Source organism: Pongo abelii, chromosome 19 (assembly GCF_028885655.2).
Source record: "Pongo abelii isolate AG06213 chromosome 19, NHGRI_mPonAbe1-v2.0_pri, whole genome shotgun sequence".
Taxonomy (NCBI): Eukaryota; Metazoa; Chordata; class Mammalia; order Primates; family Hominidae; genus Pongo; species Pongo abelii.
The window spans coordinates 88,470,103-88,494,505 of record NC_072004.2 but is presented as its reverse complement, the minus strand read 5'-3'; the positions used below and the strand labels follow the sequence as shown (position 1 = coordinate 88,494,505).

The following is a 24,403-nucleotide window of genomic DNA, read 5'->3' as shown; positions in this document are numbered from 1 at the left end:
CTCCTGGTGTGTACCCAGTGACCCAGATGTGCCTCTGACACAGTGAGTGTGTGGTAAACATTTGCTGAGTGACTGAATGAATGAACAGGTCATTTACATCATCCATGCAATTGTGAAAGAATAGCCTCAAAATAGAACTTAATTGTTCAGCAATTTCCCTTCGTAAGCCTATCAAAATGGCCTCCATAGAATTGCTTAATATGAGATGCCAGAAGACTTCTTTGAAGCAACAAATGTAGAAAAATGAGAAAAACTGATTTATGCCGATTATCATCTCAGAGACAGAGATGATTTGATATTCTGTCAGTGGTGGGTTTTTTTTTTTTTTTGGTCTAATAATTGGATATCTTATTAAGCTGGCAGTCAAGCAAGCTTGGTTTTGCATTTTCAATACCTGTCACAAGTCCAGGCGCAGTGGCTCACGCCTGTAATCCCAGCCCTTTGGGAGGCTGAGGTGGGAGGATCACCTGAGGTCAGGAGTTCAAGACCAGCCTGGCCAATATGGCGAAACCCTGTCTCTACTAAAAATACAAAAATTAGCCGGGCGTGGTGGCATGCATCTGTAATCCCAGCTACTCGGTAGGCTGAGGCAGGGAGAATCACTTGAACTCAGGAGGTGGAGGTTGCAGTGAGCAGAGATTGTGCCACTGCACTCCAGCCTGGGTTACAGAGTGAGACTCTGCCTCAAAAACAAAACAAAACAAACAAAAAAAAACTATCACAAAACCAGAAACGTTGCTCCTAACAATAGATGTGCATAAAGTCAGTGAAACCGGCTGGGCACAGTGGCTCACGCCTGTAATTCCAGCACTTTGGGAGGCCGAGGTGGGCAGATCATGAGGTCAGGAGATCGAGACCATCCTGGCTAACATGGTGAAACCCCGTCTCTGCTAAAAATACAAAAATTTAGCTGGGCACAGTAGCGGGCGCCTGTAGTCCCAGCTACTCGGGAGGCTGAGGAAGGAGAATGGCGTGAACCCAGGAGGCGGAGCTTGCAGTGAGCCGAGATCGCGCCACTGCACTCCAGCCTGGGCGAGAGTGAGACTCCGTCTCAAAAAAAAAAAAAAAAGGAGGCATCACGCTACCTGACTTCAGACTATACTACAAGGCTACAGTAACCAAAACAGCATGGTACTGGTACCAAAACAGAGATACAGACCAATGGAACAGAACAGAGACCTCAGAATTAATACCACACATCTACAACTATCTGATCTTTGACAAACCTGACAAAAACAAGAAATAGGGAAAGGATTCCCTATTTTATAAATGGTGCTGGGAAAACTGGCTAGCCATATGTAGAAAGCTGAAACTGGATCCCTTCCTTACACCTTATACGAAAATTAATTCAAGATGGATTAGAGATGTAAATGTTAGACCTAAAACCATAAAAACTCTAGAAGAAAACCTAGGCAATACCATTCAGGACATAGGCATGGGCAAAGGACTTCATGTCTAAAACACAAAAAGCAATGGCAACAAAAGCCAAAATTGACAAATGGGATCTAATTAAACTAAAGAGCCTCTGCACAGCAAAAGAAACTACCATCAGAGTGAACAGGCAACCTACAGAATGGGAGAAAATTTTTGCAATCTACTCATCTGACAAAGGGCTAATATCCAGAATCTACAAAGAACTCAAACAAATTTACAAGAAAAAAACAACCCCATCAAAGAGTGGGCGAAGGATATGAACAGACACTTCTCAAAAGAAGACATTTATGCAGCCAACAGACACATGAAAAAATGCTCATCATCACTGGCCATCAGAGAAATGCAAATCGAAACCACAATGAGATACCATCTCACACCAGTTAGAATGACGATCATTAAAAAGCCAGGAAACAACTGGTGCTGGAGAGGATGTGGAAAAATAGGAACACTTTTACACTGTTGGTGGGACTGTAAACTAGTTCAACCATTGTGGAAGTCAGTGTGGCGATTCCTCAGGGATCTAGAACTACAAAAACCATTTGACCCAGCCATCCCATTACTGGGTATATACCCAAAGGATTATAAATCATGTTGCTATAAAGACGCATACACATGTATGTTTATTGCAGCACTACTCACAATAGCAAAGACTTGGAACCAACCCAGATGTCCAACAATGATAGACTGGATTAAGAAAATGTGGCACATATACACCACGGAATACTATGCAGCCATAAAAAAGGATGAGTTCATGTCCTTCGTAGGGACATGGAAGAAGCTGGAAACCATCATTCTCAGCAAACTATTGCAAGGACAGAAAACCAAAAACCACATATTCTCACTCATAGGTGGGAACTGAACAATGAGAACACATGGACACAGGAAGGGGAACATCACACACTGGGGCCTGTTGTGGGGTGGGGGGAGGGGGGAGGGATAGCATTAGGAGATATACCTAATGTAAATGACGAGTTAATGGGCGCAACACACCAACATGGCACATGTATACGTATGTAACAAACCTGCACGTTATACACATGTACCCTAGAACTTAAAGTATAATCATAATAAAAAAGTCAGTGAAAGCTTTACTGTTGTGCCTCCCTTGAGCATGTGTGGTGCAGGTTTGGATTCAAACATTAGTCAAAGGTAAGGAGGGACTGGAATGGCAACTTGGTTTCTCCTTTAAGCCTCTAGGCAGCATTTCCTTGTACTAGGTTCAGAAAATGGTGCCAGGTGGCTGTTGGCTGCCCTGGATGGTGCTTACATAAGAGGCTGGTTAGAACTTCCTGTTCAGAGGCTGGGCACGTGGCTCATGCCTATAATTCCAGCACTTTGTGAGGCCAAGGTAGGCAGATCACTTGAGGCCAGGACTTCAAGACCAGCCTGATCAACATGGTTGAAACCCCGTTTCTACTAAAAATACAAAACTTAGCCCAGTATGCTGGTGGGCGCCTGTAATCCCAGCTACTCAGGAGGCTGTGGCAGGAGAATCACTTGAACCTGGGAGATGGAGGCTGCAGTGAGCCAAGATTGTGCCACTGCACTCCAGCCTGGGTGACACAGTGAGCCTCTGTCTAAAAAGAAAAAATGATAAGACTTATGTGTCAGATCGACTTACTCTTTAAATAAATCTTGAACAGCTACTGTGTACCATGCACTGGGGATACAGTAATACAAAAGGCAGACGTGGTAGCGCTCTCATGGAACTTGCATTTGGGGAGAACAAACAGACAGGATTGCCAGACATCAAGATGTGCCAGGAAGAAAATAAAGAATGGCTTGGATGATCTACATTAGATTGGATATTCCAGGAAGGCCTCTTGGAAAGGGTGACATTGGAGCTGAGCTCTAAATAACAGAGGACCCAGACAGATGAAAATTTGGGAGACAGGCAGAGGGTGCAGCAAGTGCAAAGGCCCTGAGGCAGGAGTTTGCTTGGTGTTCCAGGAGAAAGCAGATCAGCCTGGATGAAGCAGAATGAGGAAGGGGTTCCGAGTGATTCTGGGTGTTCCTGAAGCCACCAGCGTTTACATCAACGGCAGTGTGGAGCTCTCAGAGGGTTTGTCATAGTAGACTGGCATGACTGTATTTTTGCCTTTTTTTTGGTTTGAGACAGAGTCATACTCTGTCACCTGGGCTGGAGTGCAGTGCCACGATCTTGACTGACTGCAACCTCCACCTCCCAGGTTCAAGCGATTCTCCTGTCTCAGCATCATGAGTAGCTGAGACTACAGGCATGGGCCACCACACCCGGCTAATTTTTGTATTTTTAGTAGAGATGGGGTTTCACCATGTTGGTGAGGCTGGTCTCGAACTCCTGACCTCAAGGGATCCGCTCGCCTTTGCCTTCCACAGTGCTGGGATTACAGGTGTGAGCCACTGTGCCCAGCCTGTATTTTTTGTCTTTAAAACATCACTTTGGCTGCTGTGAAGAGCGGGAACTGTTTGGAGGGCACGGGGGGAATCAGGAACATCTATCAGGCGGTCAGGGCAGGATAATGAAGCAGAGTTGCTGGAGCACGGGTGGCAGCGGTGGCGGTGGAGGGAAGGGGATGAATTCTGGATAGATGGGTGGAGGGTAATTTAAAAAAATCCCCTGAACAAACAACAATAGGAAACCCCTTACATTTCTATAGCACGTCTATAAACTGCCTATTACTGTCACTGTTGGGTTCCCATCTGCAAATCTGAGAGCCAGTTCCCGCTGGGTTTATTATCTACACTCTGCGGAAGGAAGGAACAGGCTGCCCCAGGCTTAGAGGCTCAGTCCTCACGCTGTGTCGGTGGTCAGCCTCCAGCACAGGGGAGGAAATGGCAGGCAAGCGAGGGTGGACAAGGCAGAGCCTCATCTGTTGAGTTGGCTGCCCTGTACCCAGCTCCAGCAAAGTGCACGACACAGGGTAAGCACTGAAGAAAGTTCTGCTGAGTCCATGAAGAATGAATAAGTGAAGGAGGAAGAGGGCTGGTGGGTAATAATCATTCAAAGGAGCCTGGATACGTGCTAGGCAGGGTATTGGAGGCATCACTCCAGGTCACCGTAACCTGGAGAGAGCACTGTGTTCTTTATTCCCAGACTCAGGATGAGGAGAATGAAGCCGAGAGTATAACTGCCCAATGGGTTCACCTTGCCCACTGCTTAGACAGAGCCGATTTATTAGGACAGGGGAATTGCAATAGAGAAAGAGTAATTCATGCAGAGCAGGCTGTGCCCTGCTCTGTCCCACTGCCATCTTCCAGGAGGAGGTGCCAGCATGGCATTTAGCCAGATCAAACTACAGCAATTGCTGTGGAAAAGGCCATCCACCATCTTGGTGTCCTGCAGTTCCTTTGCTGATGATCAGCATCAGTCAGGGTCCTCTGATGCATGGGAAGCAGTCCTCGTTGCCTGCAAAGCACCCTGCCACTGGAGTTTTATTGTTACTCAAATCAGTTTCCCAGAGCATTCGGGGATCAGAGGTTTTTTGTTTGTTTGTTTGTTTTTTGAGATGAAGTCTGGAGTGTAGTGGTGCGATCTTGGCTCACTGAAACCTCCGCCTCCTGGGTTCAAGTGATTCTCCTGCCTCAGACTCCTGAGTAGCCGGGACTACAGGTTCACACCACCATCCCCGGCTAATTTTTGTATTTTTAGTAGAGACGGGGTTTCGCCATGTTGGCCAGGCTGGTCTCTAACTCCTGACCTCAGGTGACCTGCCCACCTCAGCCTCCCAAAGTGCTGGGTTTACAGGTGTGAGCCACTGTGCCCGGCCAAGATCAGAGTTTTTAAGGATAATTTGGTGAATGGGGAAGGCCATAGAGTTGAGAGTGCTGATTGGTTGGTCTGGAGATGAAATTATAGGGAGATGAAGCTGTCCTCTTGGGCGGAGTCAGTTCCTAGGTAGGTGCCACAAGATCACATAAACCAGTTTATCTATCTGGGTGGTGCCAACTGATCCATCAAGTGCAGGGTCTGCAAAATATCTCAAGCACTGATCTTAGAAGCAGTTTAGGGAGGGTCAGAATCTTGTAGCCTCTAGCTGCATGATTCATAAACCATAATTTCTTTTTTCTTTTTTCTCTCTTTTTTTTTTTTTGAGGTGGAGTCTCATTCTTGCTCAGGCTGGAGTGCAGTGGTGTGATCTTGGCTCACCGCAGCCTCCACCTCCTGGGTTCAAGCGATTCTCGTGTCTCAGCCTCCTGTGTAGCTGGGATTACAGGTGTGAGCCAGCACGCCCGGCTAATTTTTGTGTTTTTAGTAGAAACGGGGTTTCACCATGTTCGCCAGGCTGGTCTCAAACTCCTGACCTCAGGTTATCTGCCCATCTTGGCTTCCCAAAGTGCTGGGATTACAGGCGTGAGCCACTGTGCCCAGTCATAATTTCTAATCTTGTGACTAATTTGTTAGTCCTACAAAGGCAGTCTAAACCCCAGGCAAGAAGCAGGTTTGTTTTGGGAAAGGGCTGTTATCATCTTTGTTTTAAACTATAAACTATAAATTCCTCCTAAAGGTAGTTCAACCTATGTCTAGGAATGAACAAGGACAGTTTAGAGGTTAGAAGCAAGATAGAGTTGGTTAGGTCAAATCTCTTTCACTGTTGCCATTACAGTTGTATTTTTTCTTTCTTTTTCTTTTTTCTTTTTTTTTGTGAGATGGAGTCTTGCTCTGTTCCCCAGGCTGGAGTGCAGTGGTGCCACTTTTTCTTTCTTTTTTTTTTTTCTTTGAGATGGAGTCTTGCTCTGTTCCCCAGGCTGGAGTGCAGTGGCACCAATTTTTCTTTCTTTTTTTTTTTTTGAGACGGAGTCTCGCTCTGTTCCCCAGGCTGGAGTGCAGTGGTGCCAATTTTTCTTTCTTTCTTTTTTTTTTTCTTTGAGACGGAGTCTCACTCTGTTCCCCAGGCTGGAGTGCAGTGGTGCCAATTTTTCTTTTCTTTTCTTTTCTTTTTCTTTTTTTTTTTTTTTGAGACAGAGGCTCGCTCTGTTCCCCAGGCTGGAGTGCAATGGTGTGATTTTGGCTCACTGCACCCTCTGCCTCTCAGGTTCATGTGATTCTCATGCCTCAACCTCCCCAGAAGTTGGGATTACAGGCGCCCTCCATCACGCCTGGTTAATTTTTGTATTTTTAGTAGAGACGGGGTTTTGCCGTATTGGCCAGACTGGTCTCAAACTCCTGACCTCAAGTGATCCGCCTGCCTCGACCTCTCAAAGTGCTGGGATGACATATGTGAGCCACCATGCCCGGTCTCTGTTACAGTTTTGCAATGGTGGTTTCAAGAGGGGTTGGGAAATGCGTCTGTGAGAACCCACATGCCAAACTAGGCTTTCTCCTGTGTGGTCAGATTCTGAAGCTAGCAATCAACTGCTATATTACCTCTTAAGAGAAACAGGATGAGAGAGAGGGAGAGAGAGGGAGAGGGAGAGGGAGAAAAACAAAGATGAGATCCAGGACTTATTGGGCTGGACAACTTTATGCCCATCTCCATTCTTTCTGCAAAGCTGCCGTCCATGATCCCCCTGCTTGCCCCCCCACCTAACACAGTCTTCCAGGAGGAGGTGCCAGCAGGGCATTTAGCCAGATCAAACCACAGCATCTCCTCTGGAAAGGGTCGCCCACCATCTTGTTGCCTTGCAGTTCCTTTGTGGATGGTTGGCATCAGTCTTAGGGCCCTTTGACTCGTGGGAAGCAGCCCTCACTGCCTGCAAATCCCCCCTGCCACTGCTTCTGGAGCCACTGTTCTGGTCTGTTCCTGCATATCCCATCCCTTTGCCCTGGGGGAGTCAGGCCACCTTAGTTCCCATGGGAGAGAATAGGAATGGACTGTGGGTGGGGTGGAGGTCAGAGCCAGTGTATTTAGCTTTCAGGAAACATTTTCTTTTTTTGAGATGGAGTTTTGCTCTTGTCGTCTAGGCTGGAGCGCAATGGCATGATCTCGGCTCACTGCAACCTCCGTCTCCCGGGTTCAAGCAATTCTCCTGCCTCAGCATCCTGAGTAGCTGGGCTTACAGGTGCCTGCCACCATGGCCAGCTAATTTTTGTATTTTTAATAGAGATGGGGTTTCACCATGTTGGCCAGGCTGATCTCGAACTCCTGACCTCAGGTGATCCACCCACCTCGGCCTCCGAAAGTTTTGGGATTACAGACGTGAGCCACCGCACCTGGCCCAGGAAACATTTTCTTCTCGCCAATACTCTTGCACTTTTGACTGTAAGGGAGTGTGTGAAAGGGGGCAGTTTGCATGTTTGTGGAGTGGGCATGCGTATGGGAGTTTATTGAGAAAGATGGAGAAATGGTAAGATTTGTCTCATGGGGGTTATCGCCCCTCCCGCTTATGGGCTTGGTGTGGTTTAAAGAAAGTGAGATGCAGAAATGCTGATCAAGGTGGCTCTGGGTCTCATCCTGTGAGCCCTGAATGCACCACGCAGGAAGGGCAGCATCTCAGGAGTCAGCTGGGCTTGGTGTCCCACACTGCCCCATGGACCTTGGGTCACTTCAGAGCTTTCCTGAGCCTCAATTTCCTTATCTGTAGAATGGGGATAATGATACCTTCCCCTCACAATTGTGAGTTTTGCATAAGAAGAGGATGTAAAGATAAAGTGGCCCAGGTTGGGCATTCAACAAATGTTAGTTGCTTCCCCACTTTTCCTTCCCCACATCAGGTTTACCTATGCATTGCATGCAAGCATCTTTTGAGGACATGCTATAATATGAGGTGCTATCCTGGCTGAGATGAGGGGAAGGAGCTCAGTAAGGAGCTTGATTCCAATCCTGGGTCTGTGTGCCGAATATAGCAGTGAAGTTAGATCCTACAGTATAAGACAGAAGGAGGCAAGTGCCTTAGAATCCAGATAGAGTTCTATGGGACCTTAGAGGATAGGGACTCGATTTGTAACCAGGGCTGGGACAGGTGGGAGATGAGGTCAGATGGGGTGCCCAAGGAGAATGCATTAAACCTGGGTCTTGCAGGATGGTGGGGCTTAGATTTGGGAGGTGAAGGGCAGTTCAGCAGAAGTGGTATAGGGGAGATAGGAGTGGCAGGGAGGGAAGGCTGTGGGGAGGACAGCGAGCTGTCCAGCCTAGCTTGGCCAGAAGGCACAGGGAGGAGAACCCTGGGGGACAGACTTGAGAATGTTTAGTTGGAATCATACCACAGGGAACCTCGAATGCCAGGCTGAAGCGTTTGAACTTTATGCCAAAGGCACTGGGGAGCTTTTGGAGCTTTTTGAGTAGGAGAGCGACGTGCTGTGCTTTAGGCAGGCTGATCTTGGCAGTGGTACATGGAACAGACTAGACAGGGTAGAGCGGAAGGAGGTGACTCCCATGACCTAGATGAGGGATGGGGAGGTTGAATCCTCACAGCAGTAGTGAGAAAGGAGAGAAAGGATTGGGCAGGAGAGGCACTTTGTGAATCATTGTAAACATTTCTGTTTATTTTTCATTATAAAGAATTTAAGCGGCTGGGCACGGTGTCTCACTCCTGTAATCCTAGCATTTTGTGAGGCTGAGGCGGGCGGATTGCTTGAGCTCAGGAGGTCGAGACCAGCCTGGCCAACATGGTAAAACCCCGTCTCTACTAAAAATACAAAAAATTAGCTGGGTGTGGTGGTGAGTGCCTGTAATCCCAGCTACTCGGGAGGCTGAGGCAGGAGAATCACTTGAACCTGGGAGGTGGAGGGTGCAGCAAGCCGAGATTGCACCACTGCACTCCAGTCTGGGTGACAGAGCGAGACTCCATCTCTAAAAAAAAAAAAAAAAATTTAAGCATGCACAAAAGTAGAAACAGAAACATTTAATGAACCTCTATGTGCCCGTTCCCCAGGTTCAACAATGGTTAATTTTTTATTTTTAAGAGATAGGCTCTTTCGCTGGAGTGCAGTGGCACCATTACGGCTCACTGCAGCCTCCAACTCCTGGGCTCAAGTGATCCTCCCCACTCAGCCTCCCTAGTAGCTGGGACTACAGGCCCAGCTACCATCTGCCACCATGTCCAGCTACTTTTTAAAAACTTTTTGTAGCGACGAGGTCTCGCTTTGTTGCCCAGGCTGGTCTCAAACTCTTGGGCTCAAACAATCTGCCCACCTTGTCCTCCCAAAGTGCTGGGATTACAGATGTGAGCCACCATGCCCAGCCTAAGAATGGTTAATTCATGGCCAATTTTGTTTACTCCATCCACTTCTCTCTTCCATCATATTTTGAAGTGAGTCTAAGATATTGTATCATTTTATGGCTACTTCTTGCAGCGTGCAGGAAGAGCTATGACATTTTGGAAGATGAGTTGATGGGCCGTGCCACGTGGGTATTGCGTCTCTGTGTGCCTGTACATACTCTCTTATGTGCAATTGCAATGGCTGATTTGACTCTTCCAAGTTGGGGGTCTTTTAAGGGCAAAAACCACCCTCCAGTGGCCAGGCTGTCTTCTCTTCCCCATGGAGTGCTTGGTATGTGGTGCGACCATCAGTGTGAACAACCTAGTTCCACTGGAAAAAAGAGGCCTGTTATTGGACCCTTTGGGCTACGGCCATTGAGACCACGGGTAGCTTTTCTGCTCAGGTCACGCTCTGATATGTTGTCAAATAAAACACAGGACACTCAGCTGGGTTTCAATTTCAGATCAACAATATGCCTGTAACATAAGTATGTCCCAAACATTGCGCAGGGCATATTTATAGTAATAAATGACTTGTTATTTTTCTGAAATTCAAATTTAATCAGGCATTTTTTTTTTTTTTTTTTTTTTGAGATGGAGTTTTGCTCTGTTGCCCCGGCTGGAGTGCAGTGGTGTGATCTTGGCTCACTGCAAGCTTGGCCTCTCAGGTTCACGCCATTCTCCTGCCTCAGCCTCCCGAGTAGCTGGGACTACAGGCGCCTGCCACCGTGCCCAGCTAATTTTTTGTATTTTTAGTAGAGACAAGGTTTCACCATATTAGCCAGGATGGTCTCGATCTCCGGATGTTGTGATCCGCCCGCCTTGGCCTCCCAAAGTGGTGGGATTACAGGCGTGAGCGCCCAGCCCAGGCATCTCGTTTCTATTTATTTATTTATTTATTTATTTATTTTGTTTTGTTTTTGGCTAAATCTAGCCAATCCTATCCTCTGGTCTTTTCACAGAAGTCCTGCAGATCAAAGCCTTTGACCTAGGGCAGTGCTTTTCAAAGGGTGGTCCCAGGACAGCAGCATCAGCAACTCCTAGCTCAAAACAAAATCTCAGGCCAGGCGCGGTGGCTCATGCCTATAATCCAGCACTTTGGGAGGCCCACGCGAGTGGATCATTTGAGGTCAGGGGTTCGAGACCAGCCTGGGCAACGTGGTGAAACCCCGTCCCTACTAAAAAAAAAAAAAAAAAAAAAAAAAAAAAAATACGAAAATTAGCGGGGCTTGGCAGCACGCACCTGTGATCCCAGCTACTCGGGAGGCTGAAGCAGGAGAATCGCTTGAACATAGGAAGCAGAGGCTGCAGTGACCCGAGATTGGGCCACGGCACTCCTGCCTGGGCGAAAGAGCGAGACTCTATCTCAAAAAAACAAAAGCAAAAACAAAAACATCCCAAAATGCCAGCCCCACCCAGAATGACGGAACCAGAGCCTCTGGGGGTGCTGGCATTCTGTATTTGACCCCCTCCAGTGATTCTTTTGAGGGTCATTGACTGGAGAATGATGCCGATGCCATCACATTACCTGCCCCCAGCCTCCCCCGCAACACACACACACAGCACATCCTGCTCTGCTGCGCACCCAGTGTCATAGACCTGGCTGCCAAAGGTGTAGAAGCATAGGTAACATCAGGAGTGTTACAAAGGGCTCTTTCCTTGGGTGTTTGTAGCTTCCCCAAGGGCTGCAGTCACTCGCAGACTGCCGGGCGCTTGGCCTCAGGGCTCTGTTCTGCCCGCCCAGATCTGTTCCTGAGCCTGCAGACGGCTGTGAACCAGAGAATCTATTCTTCAGGCGGGAGTTGCCAGTTGCGGCCAAGGGGGCGGGGCCCGGAGGGAGGGCCACGTGTGCGGGAGGGAAGCAGGAAGTGACTGCGGGAGTGGAGCCGGCGAGTGAGTGGCAGCGGGGGCTGATGGAAGTGCAGTGGGGGCTGGAGAGGGCACCCTAGTGAGTTGGCTTTTCTCTCCTTCGGTGTCTTTGGTTGGGCTCGAGGCCCGGGGTCGGGGGCCATCAGGACAAGAGTGTGGGACTTGGAAGGGCAGCCACCTGGAGCTTGGAAGGGGGTACGCCTGGAGAGAGGAGGGGTTTGGAGGAGAAATTGGAGGCTTTGGCAGGTGGCGGGGCGGGGTGGGAGGGTGAGGGTCGGTGGGAAGGAAGGCCCCGGACACCCGCTCTGTCCCTCTCCAGGGTGATCTGGAAGGCAATGACATGCCTTCCTTTTACAGTCCTAACCCAAGATCCTCTTCGTTCATCGCTTTCTAGGGGGTGTGTGGGGGTACCTGGGATTCCTGGGAGCAGAGGCAGCTACAATCCCAGCTGCTCCCAGGCCCCTCCCACTTGCTCTGGCTGTCAGCTGGACCTCTAGAACTTGACTGGAAATCTGGTTAACTTGCAGCAGGTCTGGGTGGGGCGTGACAGTGTGCATTTCTAACCAATTCCCAGGTCGGGTGGTCCGCGGGCCACGCTTTGAGTAGCGAGGCATTAGAGAACTTTTCCACAGTCCTCTCCGCCCAGACCTGAATCTTTCTGCTCGATTCTCCCTCGTGGAGTTAGGGCATGTGTGTGCAGCTCCACTAAGGCCCAGGAGCCCTAGTGCTGTTTCCACTTCTGCAACTTCACCAGCCTCTTGAACTGACTCTTGGAAGCGGAACAACAGGTTTAAAAGGGGGAGAAAGGAAATAAAGAAAACAAACCTGTATCAATCAGCCGGGAATGCCCATGTGCTGCTGTGGCAGGTGTGTACAAGTGTACAGGCTGTTGGCATTTTAAAAGTTGGAACGGGCAGAGAATGATTCTCCCTGCCGCTAACGAATCAGGGTTGATGGAATTAATATCCCCATCGTGAGGAAGTCTGAGCCCCATTGTGTAAGCTGTGCTGGAGATGCTGTGTCCTAAAGTCGTTACTGGTCTGCCGGTTAGAGAAAACTTCTTGTTCTCTTGGGACTCTGCCAGAAACTTTTTCTTCTCTTGAGACTCTGCAGAAAACTTTCTGTTCTTTTGGGACTCTTCTTTGCTCTTGCCAATCTCACATGGGACAGGAGCACTCATTTTCTAAGCTCTTGGTATTGTAGACGTTTTACCAGTTTTATTTATTTATTTATTTTTTATTTTTTTGAGACAGAGCCTCGTTCTGTCACCTGGGCTGGAGTGCAGTGGCGCGATCTCGGCTCACTGCAACCTCCTCCTTCCGGGTTCAAGCGATTACTCCTGCCTCAGCCTCCCGAGTAGCTGGAACTACAGGCACTGGGACTACAGGCACACGCCACGAAGCCCGACTAATTTTTGTGTTTTTAGTAGAGATGGAGTTTCACCGTGTTGGCTAGGCTGGTCTCGAACTCCTGACCTCAGGTGATCTGCCCGACTTGGCCTCCCAAGGTGCTGGGATTATAGGCGTGAGCCACTGCCCCTGGCCAAGTTTTACCAGTTTTAATCTTTTGCTTTCCACAGTTTAATGTGCATAAGAATCCCCCATGGAATTCCACAAAATGCAGACCCTGATTCAGAAAGTCTGGGGTGGGACCTGAGTTTCTGCATTCCTAACTAGCTCCCGAGCCGGACCAGTGCTGCTGGTTCTCTGACCACCCTTGTAGCGAGGATTTAAAACAGCAAATAGAGAAGAAACTTCTCCGAGGGGCACTGGGCTTGCATTGCCTGTGATCAGTGCTGCTCCTGTTGGGATGGAAAGGATGGTGGCCTTGGTCTTCCCTCTGTGTCCCTTTTTCTTACTCAGGAGGGTGCTCAGATATACATGGGGACAGGCTTAGACGAGTGTTTCCCTATCCCACTAACCACCAGGAACACCCACGAGCTCCCTCTGTTCTGTTCACCAGCCCGCAAGATCCACGCTGACTTTGGCCTGTTGGCAAATGTAAATTATTTGCTCTCTTCTGTAGCTGTCAAGAGGCACATTCAAATACAGGAAAGAAAGGTGTTTTTGTTATGCCCTGTCTTGGATGATAAGTACTGAGAGGATGATCACTTTGTGCTGTTCTTTGTAAATGCTGTTTGAAATTTTATTTGCAGCAACTCGGAATAGATGACTGGTGTAATGGTCCAGATGGCTTGGTTTAAAAACAAAGACCAACCCCTCTTTTTAGGGTGGCTTAGCAAGATGACGGATGTAAAGAGTAGTTTTTTAAAAATGATTTTTTTTTCTTTAATTGACGTGGTCACAGTTTTCACAGTTGGTGCAGTTCGTTTAGAGTATGGGAACTAGAGTCTGATTCCATAGATGCTATTTATCTCAGGGTTTCTGGCACAGGGGCTGAGCCAGGGATCACCTGGGCTCACCTGGACCTATAGCCCTTCCTAGGTTTGAGCCTGGGTGTGTTGCTGAGCCGCTTGGCATAAGGGCTGCATCCACACTCTGCCATGGTTTCCTTCCAGGGTCAATCGAGGCAGCATCTTCAGCTCTTGATCTGCAAGCTTAGGGCTGCTGGCTCCTCACAGAGCACTGGGAACTGGCAGGGCTGAGCCAGTGTGGTCGTGTCCAGCCAGCCCTCTGGGTGCTGGCAGACCATCACGGAGATGAATGAGGCTTTGAGATGAGGCCCTGAGCCCAGCGTTTGTGTACCAGAACACAGGGCTTTTCAACAAATGGGTTTCTCTGCCTTGTAACTTTCCACAGGGAGAGATCTGATTGTCATCTCAGATCCAGAATTTTAAGCATGTTAAAGTCTGGAGGAGGTTCTCTGGACTGAAATGAGAGGGAGTGGTACTTCCCTTCCTTTCCTTGGTGGGCGGTAGTGTAACTTCAGCTTCAGCAGCAGGGTGCTGAGTTGACCAGGGGACATTCCATTCCTGGGTCCGTTTGCTTGTCCTTGCTGACTGTCCTGTGCAGGTAAGCTGGCCCTTTTCCATCCAGCACATATTTTTCAGCGGTTACAAAGCCCTATTTTACAGGGGTGCCAAATGTGAGAAAGCACCGTCCCTGTCCTCAAGCAACTAAGGCTGTAAAAGATGGAGGCAAAGCCACACTGAGAAAGGACCAAAGCTGCATGCTGGGACAGGGCTGGGGAAGGCCAGAAAAGCGTTGGTCGTGAAGTTGGCATTAGGTAGGCTGCAGAGGATGCTCCGGGTTCTGACGGCTGGAAGTGTTCAAGGAAGGTGTTCCAGGAGGGAACTGCATGAACAGGGACTTGGAGGCAGGATTGTCTGGGGCTTGTGGAAGGTGCCATAAATAGTTCAGTTGAGCTGGAGTTTGGTGCTCATGCAGGCATGATGGAGAATGGGATTGGAGAGTCGGGGGTTGGGGGGTATCAAAGGTTGGTCGGTGGAGTTTACCCTTTGGCTGGGCAGGTGCACTGTTGCAGGTGTGACGGGGATTTAGATTGGAAGCGTGTTGACATCACCTGAGCTAGTCACCTGTCTTTGGAGGAGGCTGAGTGCAGATGGTGGACAAGAGATGGTAGAAGAGGCAGATTGTGTGGGGGAGGCTGCATCAGACCCTCCTATGCCCCCTTCCTCTGGAATAAACCACATTCTTGGTGCTTCTCTTTGAAACCACTTCTCAGTGTTGCAGCCTTTTTTGTGGGTTCCCCTGGCATCTCCCCGTGCCTTCTTTCAGATTAAGAAAATTTCCAGTTCCTGGGGGACCTGGATAGAGAAGCCTGACCTGTGTGCTGGGTGGCTGAGGGACACTGGGATGGCGTGGTGGAAGGGTGCATACCGTCAACCTGGAGAGAGGCCAGCTCCCGCACAGGGTGTTAGGACACGTCAGAATATGTGCCTGTCACTGAAACGGACCACCGGTGGCTGACCCTCTCGCTCCTCTTGCACAGCTGTATCCAGCATGCTCCAAGGCCACAGCTCTGTGTTCCAGGCCTTGCTGGGGACCTTCTTCACCTGGGGGATGACAGCAGCTGGGGCAGCTCTCGTGTTCGTATTCTCTAGTGGACAGGTGAGTTGCCTTGCTTTGGTTCTGGATGTTGGTGGGGAGCCCCTTGGTAAAGGGGCACCGTCCCACTCCATGGAGCAGGTTTGTAGACTTTTCAGTGCCCCTGGCCACACCCCCAGGCATTGTGTGCTGGGGTTAGTTCGCTGTCTTCTTGTTTTCTCACCTTCTCCCTGCCAGGCCGGGAGAACAGATGTCTGCTTGCTGTAGACACCTTCATGCACCATCGTCTCCTCTCCTGACCCTTGACAGCCTGACTTGAAGGGAATGGGAAGTGAGAAGCCCAGTTATTGAGGCATTGTTAGCCTGCTGCCTCATTTCTACCTGCCATGTAATTTCTTTTCTTTTCTTTCTTTTTTTTTTTTTTTTTTGAGACAGAATCTTGCTCTGTTGCCCAGCCTGGAGTGCAGTGGCAGGATCTCAGCTCTCTGCAACCTCTGCCTCCTGGGTTCAAGTGATTCTCCTGCCTCAGCCTCCCGAGTAGCTGGGATTACAGGCATGTGCCACCACGCCCGGCTAATTTTTGTATTTTTAGTAGAGGTGGGATTTCACCACTGGTCTCAAACTCCTGACCTCAGATGATCCTCCCACCTCGGCCTCCCAAAGTGCTGGGATTGTAGGTGTGAGCCACCACGCCCGGCCTGCCATGTAATTTCTTTCAGGCCTGGAGCAAGTGGTACTATGCATGACTGAAGAAGATTAGATTTCAGGTGTAACTGTCCTCCCCTGTGGCCTTGAGTTGGGTGGGATGGTTGGAAAGACCTTGGGAGAAGAAGGGGCATCTGTTCCCTTTCTCTTTTAACCCATCTCCGGGTTGTTTCCTTTCCTCTGGGGATGAATATAGACAGACCCACCTCCCTGGCCCCCTGCAAACCCTTACTTCTCTCCCCTACATCTTCCTTGTATCCTACTCACAAGCCCCAGTGCCCTCACTCACTGTCATGCCCCCATAGCCTATGCATGCCTGTATCCTCCACATCTCTCCCTCCTCCCACAACCCCATCCTTACACCCCTTCTACACACTCTACCTATAGTCCCACATACCCACATTGCACACATACCCATATGCCCTCCCCACACCTCTGCACAACCCACACTCACCTCATATGCCTGAAATTGCATTCTTTTCTCCAACCCAGATCACCTTCAGTCCATAGCCCTGGAACCATCCATGGGTATCTTGATGAATGCACAATCCCTGCATCGTTCACCTCGGTAGCCTGAGACTTTGTAGGAATGGTAAATGAATAAGTGACTTAAGATCTAGTTCAACATGTTGTGAGGGAGATCTGGAAATGAAAGGTGTTTACGTTTAGGAAGTTCGCACGTCAGGCGCTCTTGTGTTAGAGACCAGTACAGCAGGCCTCGATTTCAACAATAAAATCCCAATCTCCCTTGCTGCACTGCACTGCCCCCGGGAGCTGATGGGTTGGAGACTGAAAATCAGAAAACACACAATCCAGAAACACAGGTTATCTGGAACCTAGGTATATAAGATGCCAAGATAAGTCAAATTCATAGAGACACATTGTAGAATAGCCAGTGGCTACAGGGGAGGGCAGAAATAAGTTATTCTTGAATGAGTACAGAGTTTCAGGGTTTTTTTGTTTGTTTTTTTTTAAGACAGAGTCTCGCTCTGTCACCCAGGCTGGAGTGCAGTGGCGTGATCTTGGTTCACTGCAACCTCTGCTTCCCAGGTTCAAAAGATTCTCCTGCCTTAGCCTCCTGAGTAGCTGGGATTACAGGCATACACCACCACGCCCAGCTAATTTTCTTTGTAGTTTTAGTAGAGACAGAGTTTCACTGGTAACCCCATCTGGCCAGGCTGTTTTATTTATTTATTTTTTATTTTTTTTGAGATAGAGTCTTGCCCTGTCACTCAGGCTGGAGTTCAGTGGCGTGATCTCAGCTCATTGCAACCTCCGCCTCCTGGGTTCAAGTGATCGTCCCACCTCAGCCTCCCAAGTAGCTGAGACTATGGGTGTGCACCACCATGCCCAGCTAATTTTTGTATTTGTAGTGGAGATGGGGTTTCACTGTGTTGGTCAGGCAGGTTTTGAGCTCCTGACCTCAAGTGATCTGCCTGCCTCGGCCTCCCAGACTGCTGGGATTACAGGTGTGCACCACCATGCCCAGCTGAGTTTTAATTTTGTAAAGTGAAAAGTTCTGTAGACCACCTGGCTTCTTTCACTTCAAAGAATGTCCATAGAGCTCATCCATGTTATAACATGTGCCAGAATTTCTTTCGTTTTTAAGGCTGAAGACTATTCCATTGTATGTACATACCACATTTTGTTTATCCATTCATCTATGGATAGATAGCAAAAAAAAAAATCTCTTTATTGAAATATAAGATGCTTATGGAAGAATGCACATTTTATTAGGCTGGTGCATTTTATTAGGTTTGCACCAACCTAATATAAGTGTGCAGCTTGATAACTTTCCACAAATGCTCATGAAACTAGAGCCCAGATCAAGAAACAAAACAATACCAGCTCCTCACCTTACAGCCCCTTCCAATCAGGAGCCTTCAGTCTCCCTTTCCAATCCCACCATCCCCAACCTTTACTCCAAGGGTCATCTCCCTTCTTGATCTCTAACAGCACGGATATTTTCCCTGTTTCTGTGCTTTATTTAGATGGAGTAATCATATAGTATGTACTGTTCTGCATCTGGCTGATTTCACCCTACTTGTTTTCCAGTTTCTTTAATGTCCCTGTCTGTTTGTAAGATATAACTGTAGTATGTGTGTGCGTTCCCATTGCCGTTATGGTACCTGTTGTATGAGTATATCCTAATTAACATATCCGTCCTACTGTTGGTGAGAATTTGGGTAGTTTCTAGTTCTGGGCTCTTACAAATAGCACTGCTGAACATTTTTCTTCATGGGTTTGTTGAATACAAGTGCATTCCTGTCGTGGGATTACTCAGGAGTGGCACACATAGTGTTCACCTCTCATCGGTGCTGCCAGATAGTTTGCCAAAATGGTGGTACCCGTTTACACCGCCATTGTGTGAGGAGTTTTTTTTTTTTTTTTTTGAGACGGAGTTTTGCTCTTGTTGCCTAGGCTAGAGTGCAATGGCATGATCTTGGCTCACTGCAATGTCTGCCTCCCGAGTTCAAGCGATTCTCCTGTCTCAGCCAAGTAGCTGGGATTACAGGCATGTGTTACCGTGCTTGACTAATTTTTGTATTTTTAGTAGAGATGGAGTTTCACCACGTTGGCTGGGCTAACCTCAGATTCCTGACTTCAGGTGATCCACCTGCCTTGGCCTCGCAAAGTGCTGGGATTATAGGCGTGAACCCTTGCACCCAGCCTATTTTTTTGTATTTTTAGTAGAGATGGGGTTTCATCATGTTGGCCAGGCTGGTCTTGAACTCCTGACCTCAGGTGATCTGCCCACCTCAGCCTCCCACAGTGCTGGGATTACACACGTGAGCACTGTGCCTGGCCTATGTGAGGGTTTTCATTGTTCCATCTGTGCCTCTGCTCCTCACCAACGCTTGGTAATTCCCATCTTGTAGACCAGCTACTCACTAAAGGTTTACAGTTGTAATTCACAGGGAAAGCTGAGTAAGAGACAACACAAGGGCCAAGGCAAGCCAAGTACCACTTGAAAGAACACTTCTGATTGGCTATGGGGTGGATGGAAAGTTAACCAAAAACTTTCCCCGTGGTTCTTGGCCCATTGTATAAACTGAGGAACTCACGAGCTCAGGAGTCGGCCAGTCTTTATTTGTGTGGCTCTTTTGGGCCTTATGGTTTCTTCTTGTCCCAGGAAACATCATCTTATTGTCTCTTGGAAACTGAAACATCTTGTTTTGATTTTCAGAGGCGGATCTTAGATGGAAGTCTTGGCTTTGCTGCAGGGGTAAGTAGCATGTAGTAGGAGAAATGGAAATTGAGGCATACTCATTCTGACATTTGTCTGCCAAGGGCTGTCTTCAGTCCCTCCCCTTGTGACCTAGATGCATCTCTGTGTTCCTCAGGCACTAACACCTCCCTCTTATCACCTGCCATATTTATTTCCCAGCTTATCAAATGCCTATTTCTCTTTAGACAGCAATTGAGGTTTATTTGACAGCTGCCTCAGGACTAGGAAAATAAGATCATATTTGGTAAGGGCCTAGCACAGGCCTAGCCTAATACATAGTTGGCTCTAACTAAATATAATTTTTTCCTCTCCTTCACCCTTAAAAGATCTTTTTTATAGGCTTTTTTTTTTTTTTTTTTTTTTTTTTTGAGACAGAGTTTTACCCTGTCACCCAGGCTAGAGTACAGTGGCACAATCATGGTTCACTGCAGCTTCAACTTCTCTGGGCTCAGGTGATCCTCCCAACTCAGCCTCCCGAGTAGCTGGGACTACAGGCATGTGCCAACGTGCCTGGCTGATTTTTGAGTTTTTGCAGAGATGGGGTTTCACCATGTTGCCCAGGCTGGTCTTGAACTCCTGGGCTCAAGTGATCCACCTGCCTAGGCCCCCAGAAGCGCTGGGATTACAGGCGTGAATTATGGAACCCGGCATATTATAGACATTGTTAAACATGTAAAAATTGTGGATAGAAGCCTGTAATGCATCCCAGACACCCATCTCCCAACTTCAATCATTATTGACATTTTGCTAATCTCAATTCACCTGTCCTCCCCAAAACTTCTTGGGAGGTTAGAATATTTTATAAAAGCTAATCCCAGACGACATGTAATTCCACCTGTAAATTCAACACACGTCTAACTGAATGGCTTCTTAAAAATAAAAATAATCACATGGCCATTATACCTACCAAATTAATAATTCCTTTTTATGATCTAACATCCAGTCCATATTCAGATTTTCTCCATCTTTCTAAAGGTGTCATCTAATATTGTTTTGTTATAATTGGGGTCCAAACAAGGTTTCTATATTGCATTTGTTTGTTATATCTTTTAGGTCTCTTTAATTTTTTAACAGTTCATTTTTTTTTTCATGCTAGTAATTTGTTGGAGAAACTGGGTCATTTGTCTCTAGAATGTTGGCTGATTACTTCCTCGTGGTGCTGCCTAACTTGTTCCTCAGTCCGCTGTATTTCCTGTAAGCTGAGAGTTAGACCTGGAGTCTTGATTAGCTCAGATTCCATTTTTCAGGCATGAAGATGTCATGGTGCTGTGTATTGCAGATGTATCACCCATATCAAAAGGCATGTAATATGTGGGTTTCCCTTTTAGTTGATCAGGGTTTGGTTTCTTTCCTCAGTTTTTATAGCCCTGCGATCTGGAAAAACTAGCCTGGAGGTGGAGCCTGCCAGAGGCCATCTGAGTCAGTAGCTGTTAGACTGGAGCCACTGTTCCGTCAAAAACACCGTCCTTTCCAAGCCATACACAGGTGCACAGAGAGTATTGAGAAAATTAGTGTCTAGGTCCTCAGCTTCCATATGTTTTCTTCCCTATAACTGCTGTGCCTGAGAATGCCAGGGAAGCCAGCCCTCCTTTCCTTCCTTCCTTGGCATAGCTTTCCTTTCCCATCTTGCACAAGAAAGATGCTCTTGCCTTATGACCTTGTCTCTGGGTGGCATGGTCTTCAGACATGGAGGGCCCCTTGGAATGTTGGTGCTGGCGTGGAGAAAGTGAAGGGCCCCTATCTCTAATCACTGGGCACAAGTCCTTTTTTTTTTTTGAAATGGAGTCTCCGTCTGTTGTCCAGGCTGGAGTGCAGTGCCTGGATCTTGGCTCACTGCAACCTCCGCCTCCCGAGTTCAAGCAATTCTCCTGCTGCAGGCTCCCGAGTAACTGGGATTATAGGTGTGCACCACCGCGCCTGTCTAATTTTTTTTTGTGGTTTTAGTAGAGACGGGGTTTTGCCACGTTGGCCAGGCTGGTCTCGAACTCCTGACCTCAGGTGGTCTACCCGACTCGGCCTTCCAAAGTGCTGGGATTACAGGTGTGAGCCACCACGCGCAGCCCACAATTCCTTTAGCAGTTCTGATGTGGTCCTGTCCTTTGAAGGTGGATCTAATCAAATTGTCAGCAGAGAGGTCCTTGAAAGTAATTTTCCATGATGGACTACCCTGGGATTTTGGACCTGTAACTTGAAAAGAGTACAAAGAACAGAATGCCAGTATTATAACACAACATCTCTTTTCTTCCCCATCCTCTCATTTATACGAACACATTTTCTCTTTCCTTATGTTATGAAAAAGAAAAAAGAAAACAAAAAAGAAAAAAAGCCAAATAAAAATAAAAACAAAATTGATGAACTCTGTCTTATTCTAGTAATGACTACTTAATAACTATCCTCATATAGATGAATGAATCGAAAAAACAAGAATAAAGCCCCATTCACTAACATACATTTCAAATAAGATTTTGCTTTGTAATGTTTAATAATTATAAAATGGTTTATTATATATTTATTCTTATGAATGTCTTTCCTATCACTAATAGTTATCATTCTTAAATCCAGGAAATTGTTATTTAAGCATTTAGAGCCCCAGGCTCATAGGAAAATACCCAATATGTAGTCTTTTATCGCTCACCCCCAGCCCCCCTACCCTTTCCACTAGATTGTATCATTCTTATGATTGTAGTCCATTGTATCATTCTTATGCCTAGCTTAGCTCCCGCTTATGAGTGAAGACGTGATGTTTGGTTTTCCATTCCTGAGTTACTTCACGTAGAATAATGAATTCCATCCAGATTGCTGCGAATACCATTATTTCATTCCTTTTTATGGCTGAGTAGTAGTCCATTATATATATATGTGTATATATGTGTATACATATGTATATATGTGTGTATATATGTATATATGTGTATATATGTATATATGTGTATATGTATATATGTGTGTATATGTATATATGTGTGTATATATGTATATATGTGTATATATGTATATATGTGTATATATGTGTATGTGTGCATATATATACATATATACGTATATATATATCACATATGTATATATATATCACATATATATGTGATATATATATACGTATATATGTGATATATGTGATATACATATATATGTGATATATATATATCACATTTTCTTTATCCACTCCGTGATCGGTGGGCATTTGGGCTGGTTCCATATTTTTGCAATTGTAAACTGTATTGCTATAAACACGTGTGTGCAAGTATCTTTTTTGTATAATGACTTCTTTTCCTCTAAGTAGATACCTAGTAGTGGGATTGCTGGATCCAATGGTAGATCTACTTTTAGTTCTTTAAAAGGAACTACCACACTGTTTTCCATAGTGGTTGTGTTAGTTTACATTCCCACTAGCAGTGTAAAAATGTTCCCTTTTCACCACATCCACACCAACATCTATTATTTTTTGATTTTTTTATTATGGCCATTCTTGCAGGAGTAAGGTGGTGTTGCATTGTGGTTTTGATTTGCATTTCCCTGATCATTAGTGATGTTGCGTGTTTTTTTCTTATGTTTGTTGGCTATTTGTATATCTTCATTTGAGAATTGTCCATTCATGTCCTTAGCCCACTTATTGATGGGATTGTTTGTTTTTTTCTTGCTGATTTGTTTGAGTTCCTTGTAGATTCTGGATATTGGTCCTTTGTCAGATGTATAGGTTGCAAAGGTTTTCTCCCACCCTGTGGGTTGCCTGTTTGCTGATTATTTCTTTTGCTGTGAAGAAGCTTTTTATTATTTATTTATTTATTTTATTATTTTTTGAGATGGAGCCTCACTCTGTCGCCCGGGCTGGAGTGTGGTGGTGCGGTCTCAGCTCACTGCATTCTCTGACACCAGGGTTCAAGCGATTCTCCTGCCTCAGCCTCCCAAGTAGCTGGGATTACAGGTGCCCACCACCGTGCCTGGCTAATTTTTGTATTTTCAGTAGAGACGGAGTTTCACCATGTTGGCCAGGCTGGTCTTAAACTCCGGACCTCAAATTATCTGCCTGCCTCAGCCTCCCAAAGTGCTGGGACCACAGGTGTGAGCTACTGTGCCTGACCTACAGAAGCTTTTCAGTTTGTAAGTCTTATCTATTTATCGTTGTTTTTGTTGCATTTGCTTTTGGGTTCTTGGTCATGAAATCTTTGCGTAAGTCAATGTCTAGAAGGGTTTTTCCAATGTTATCTTCTAGAATTTTTATGTTTTCAGGTCTTACATTTAAGTCTTTGATCCATCTTAAGTTGATTTTTGTGTAAGGGGAGAGATGAGGATCCAGTTTCATTCTTCTAAATGTGGCTTTCCAATGATCCCAGCACCATTTGTTGAATAGGATGTCCTTTCTCCACTTTGTTTTTGTTTGCTTTGTAGAAGATCAGTTGGCTGTAAGTATTTGCCTTTATTTCTGGGTTCTCTATTCTGTTCTATTGGTCTACATGCCTATTTTTATACCGGTACCATGCTGTTTTGGTGACTGTAGTCTTAAAGTATAGTTTCAAGTTGGGTAGTGTGATGCCTCCAGATTTGTTCTGTTTGCTTAGTCTTGCTTTGGCTATGTGGGCTCTTTTTTGGTTCCATATGAATTTTAGGATTATTTTTTCTAGTTCTGTGAAGAATGATGGTGGTATTTTGATGGGAATTGCGTTGAATTTGTAGATTGCTTTTGGCAGTGTGGTCATTTTTACCATATCTGTGTGCATGGGAGGTGTTTCCATGTGTTTGTGTCATTTATTACTTCTTTCAGCAGTCCTTGTAGAGTTCTTTCACCTCCTTGGTTAGGTGTATTCCTAGGTATTATTATTATTATTTTGCAGCTATTGTAAAAGGGGTTTTTTTGCTTTGATTCTCAGCTTTATTGCTGTTGGTGTATAGCAGAGCTACTGATATGTATACATTAATCTTGTATCCTGAAACTTTGCTGAATTTATGTATCAGTTCTAGGAGGTTTTTGGATGAGTCTTCAGGGTTTTCTAGGTATACGATCATATTGTCGGCAAACAGCGATGTTTGACTTCCTCTTTATGGATTTGGATGCCCTTTCTTTCTCTTGTCTGATTGCTGT

The 24,403-nt window shown here is 46.5% G+C and overlaps 1 protein-coding gene across 12 annotated transcripts in view; it reads left to right on the top strand.

The window, feature by feature from the left end:
* Positions 1 to 24,403, top strand: part of SLC39A11 (solute carrier family 39 member 11) — a 564,735-nt gene that overhangs the window by 90,449 nt on the left and 449,883 nt on the right. For 4 of the 12 annotated variants that reach the window (XM_054535708.2, XM_054535703.2, XM_054535704.2 and 1 more), the window contains 2 exons: positions 15,337 to 15,455; positions 19,285 to 19,323. In XM_054535708.2, coding sequence (XP_054391683.1) covers positions 15,348 to 15,455; positions 19,285 to 19,323 — 147 coding nt within the window. In that variant the 5' untranslated portion in view covers positions 15,337 to 15,347. Of the gene's footprint in view, positions 1 to 11,386; positions 11,504 to 11,534; positions 11,620 to 12,119; positions 12,292 to 15,336; positions 15,456 to 19,284; positions 19,324 to 24,403 lie in introns of those variants that run through there. The other 8 variants (XM_063718263.1, XM_063718262.1, XM_054535711.2 and 5 more) reach the window with 7 other exon arrangements.